Source organism: Myotis davidii, unplaced genomic scaffold (genome assembly GCF_000327345.1).
Source record: "Myotis davidii unplaced genomic scaffold, ASM32734v1 scaffold54, whole genome shotgun sequence".
Taxonomy (NCBI): Eukaryota; Metazoa; Chordata; class Mammalia; order Chiroptera; family Vespertilionidae; genus Myotis; species Myotis davidii.
The window spans coordinates 4,493,597-4,495,861 of record NW_006287915.1 but is presented as its reverse complement, the minus strand read 5'-3'; the positions used below and the strand labels follow the sequence as shown (position 1 = coordinate 4,495,861).

At 37.5% G+C, this 2,265-nt stretch overlaps 1 protein-coding gene across 1 annotated transcript in view; it reads left to right on the top strand.

The window, feature by feature from the left end:
- The window catches only part of RAB21 (RAB21, member RAS oncogene family), a 32,906-nt gene that overhangs the window by 24,069 nt on the left and 6,572 nt on the right, over nucleotides 1–2,265 (top strand). Inside the window, exon 6 of the mRNA XM_006759753.2 lies at nucleotides 1,817–1,871. Within this exon, the coding sequence (XP_006759816.1) occupies nucleotides 1,817–1,871 (55 nt within the window). The remainder of the gene's footprint in view (nucleotides 1–1,816; nucleotides 1,872–2,265) is intronic.

Below are 2,265 nucleotides of genomic sequence, written 5' to 3'. Positions count from 1 at the left end.
GCTGAGGTATACAAATAACTGTTTAAAGAGGGAAGAATTCATTATTAAATTTGTTGGTACCTACTGAGCTTTAGACTACTTCCCTCCCTCTCATCCTTAGACTATGGAGTCAGGTAGTTGATTGCAGTTGCTTACAATTAGGTGCTCAGATTATTTGAGGTCCTTTACATGTAGAACCTCTGCACTTACGCTTCTCAGTTCTAAGCATTGAATCTTTCAATAGGTGCTTTTACTTCAATGCTTTTCTAGGTTTTCTAAGAAAAAGAGCTTTATTTACAAGGTTTCCTCCCCCCCTCCCTAAGTCATAATAGAAAAAAATAAAATATTGTTTGAAGTGTCCTTCCTTAGGGTATTTCGCCCCATTCCTATCTGTTATTTCCATACCCTTTAGCAATTGGTGTATCCAGCCAACTCACTTCTACTTCTATCCTGCATTTAATAAGGAATCTGCATTTTGCAGTGTCTTCACTTTTGTTCTGGTGGCTTTTTATCATAATCTCAGTTTGGTTCCCTTGTTTAAGGAGGGCTAAACTTATTTTCAGTAATTTTAAATGTGTATGATGTGCACACATATATTTTTTTCAGTTACCATTGACATAAAATATATTAGTTTCAGGTGTACAACATAGTGATTAGATATTTATATAATTTAAGAAGTGATCACCTCAATAAGTCTAGTACCCGTCTGACACTATACACAGTTATTACAATATTATTGACTATATTCCCTATCCTGTACTTTATGTCCCTGTGACTAATTTTATAACCAGCAGTTTGTACATCTTAATCCCTTCCACTTTTTCACTCATCCCCCTAATTCCCCACTTATTTGGCAATCATTAGTTTTTTTCTCTGTGTCTGTGAGTTTTTTTCCTCTGTATCTGTAAGTTTGTTTCTTTTTTGTTCAATTATTTTGTGGTTTAGATTCCACATATACTAGTAAGTGAAATCATATGGTATTTGTCTTTCTCTTTCTGACTGACTTCATTAGCCTAATACTCTCTAGGTTATAATGTGCATATACTGTATTAAGTTCTCTCATGTTTTTAAAACAAAAGAGTATAGTGTCCTCCTCTGTGGTGGTGAAGTGCTTAAAAAGCCATACAATTCTTTCTTTATCCAGCTTATATCATCCAGGAAACCAAAATACTCTTAGGATCCAAGAGGCTAGCCCAGCCGTGGGCAAACTACGGCCCGCGGGCCGGATCCGGCCCGTTTGAAATGAATAAAACTAAAAAAAAAAAAAAAAGACCGTACCCTTTTATGTAAAGTTTACTTTGAATTTGTATTAGTTCACACAAACACTCCATCCATGCTTTTGTTCCGGCCCTCCAGTCCAGTTTAAGAACCCATTGTGACCCTCGAGTCAAAAAGTTTGCCCACCCCTGGGCTAGCCTAATATATTTTTGTGAACAGTAAGGTAGCCTTGCTTAATTATTAACTAACTCTAAAGTTGATTGGGGACCATTTACACTTGGCTAAAAAACATAGGTTTATGCCTAGGTTCCCTAGTGATCTTAGTCTCTGTAATACTGTAAAACAAGGAATAGTGACCATATTTTCTCTGACAGACTACAGCTTCAGGAATGCTATGCATTGAGCCATTTGAGGGAGGTTGAGGCATTCATCTTGATAGATATGATCAACCCTCATGTCATAGGGGTTATGGTTATAATTTTAAGATATTTAGAAGTCTGATGGGGATTTGTATTACTTTTCCAGGTGGTTAAAGTTGTAATTGTGTATTTAGAATTGGCTTAATTTTGTTATAATAATGAATTAATATTAAAGATTGGCATTTACTTTTTCAAATTAGGTAATAAAGTAGACTTGGAAAAGGAGAGACATGTGTCCATTCAAGAAGCAGAATCGTAAGTGTTATCCCTGCCATCCTCCCAATGACACCCCCTCCTCCCCCAACAATCACTCCCCGGTAGAAGTCTTCCTTTTAGGAGTGTGCTTTACCATTTAGGTATTACTCTAATGCAGTGATGGCGAACCTTTTGAGCTCGGCATGTCAGCATTTTGAAAAGCCCTAACTTAACTCTGGTGCTGTGTCACATATAGAAATTTTTTTTAATGAAATCTTTATTGTTCAGATTATTACATTTGTTCCTCTTTTTTCCCCCCATAGCTCCCCTCCACCCAGTTCCCAACCTACCCTCTGCCCTTACCCCCCCATTGTCCTCATCCATAGGTGCATAATTTTTGTCCAGTCTCTTCCCGCACCCCCTACACCCCTTTGCCCCCCAAGAATAGTGAGTC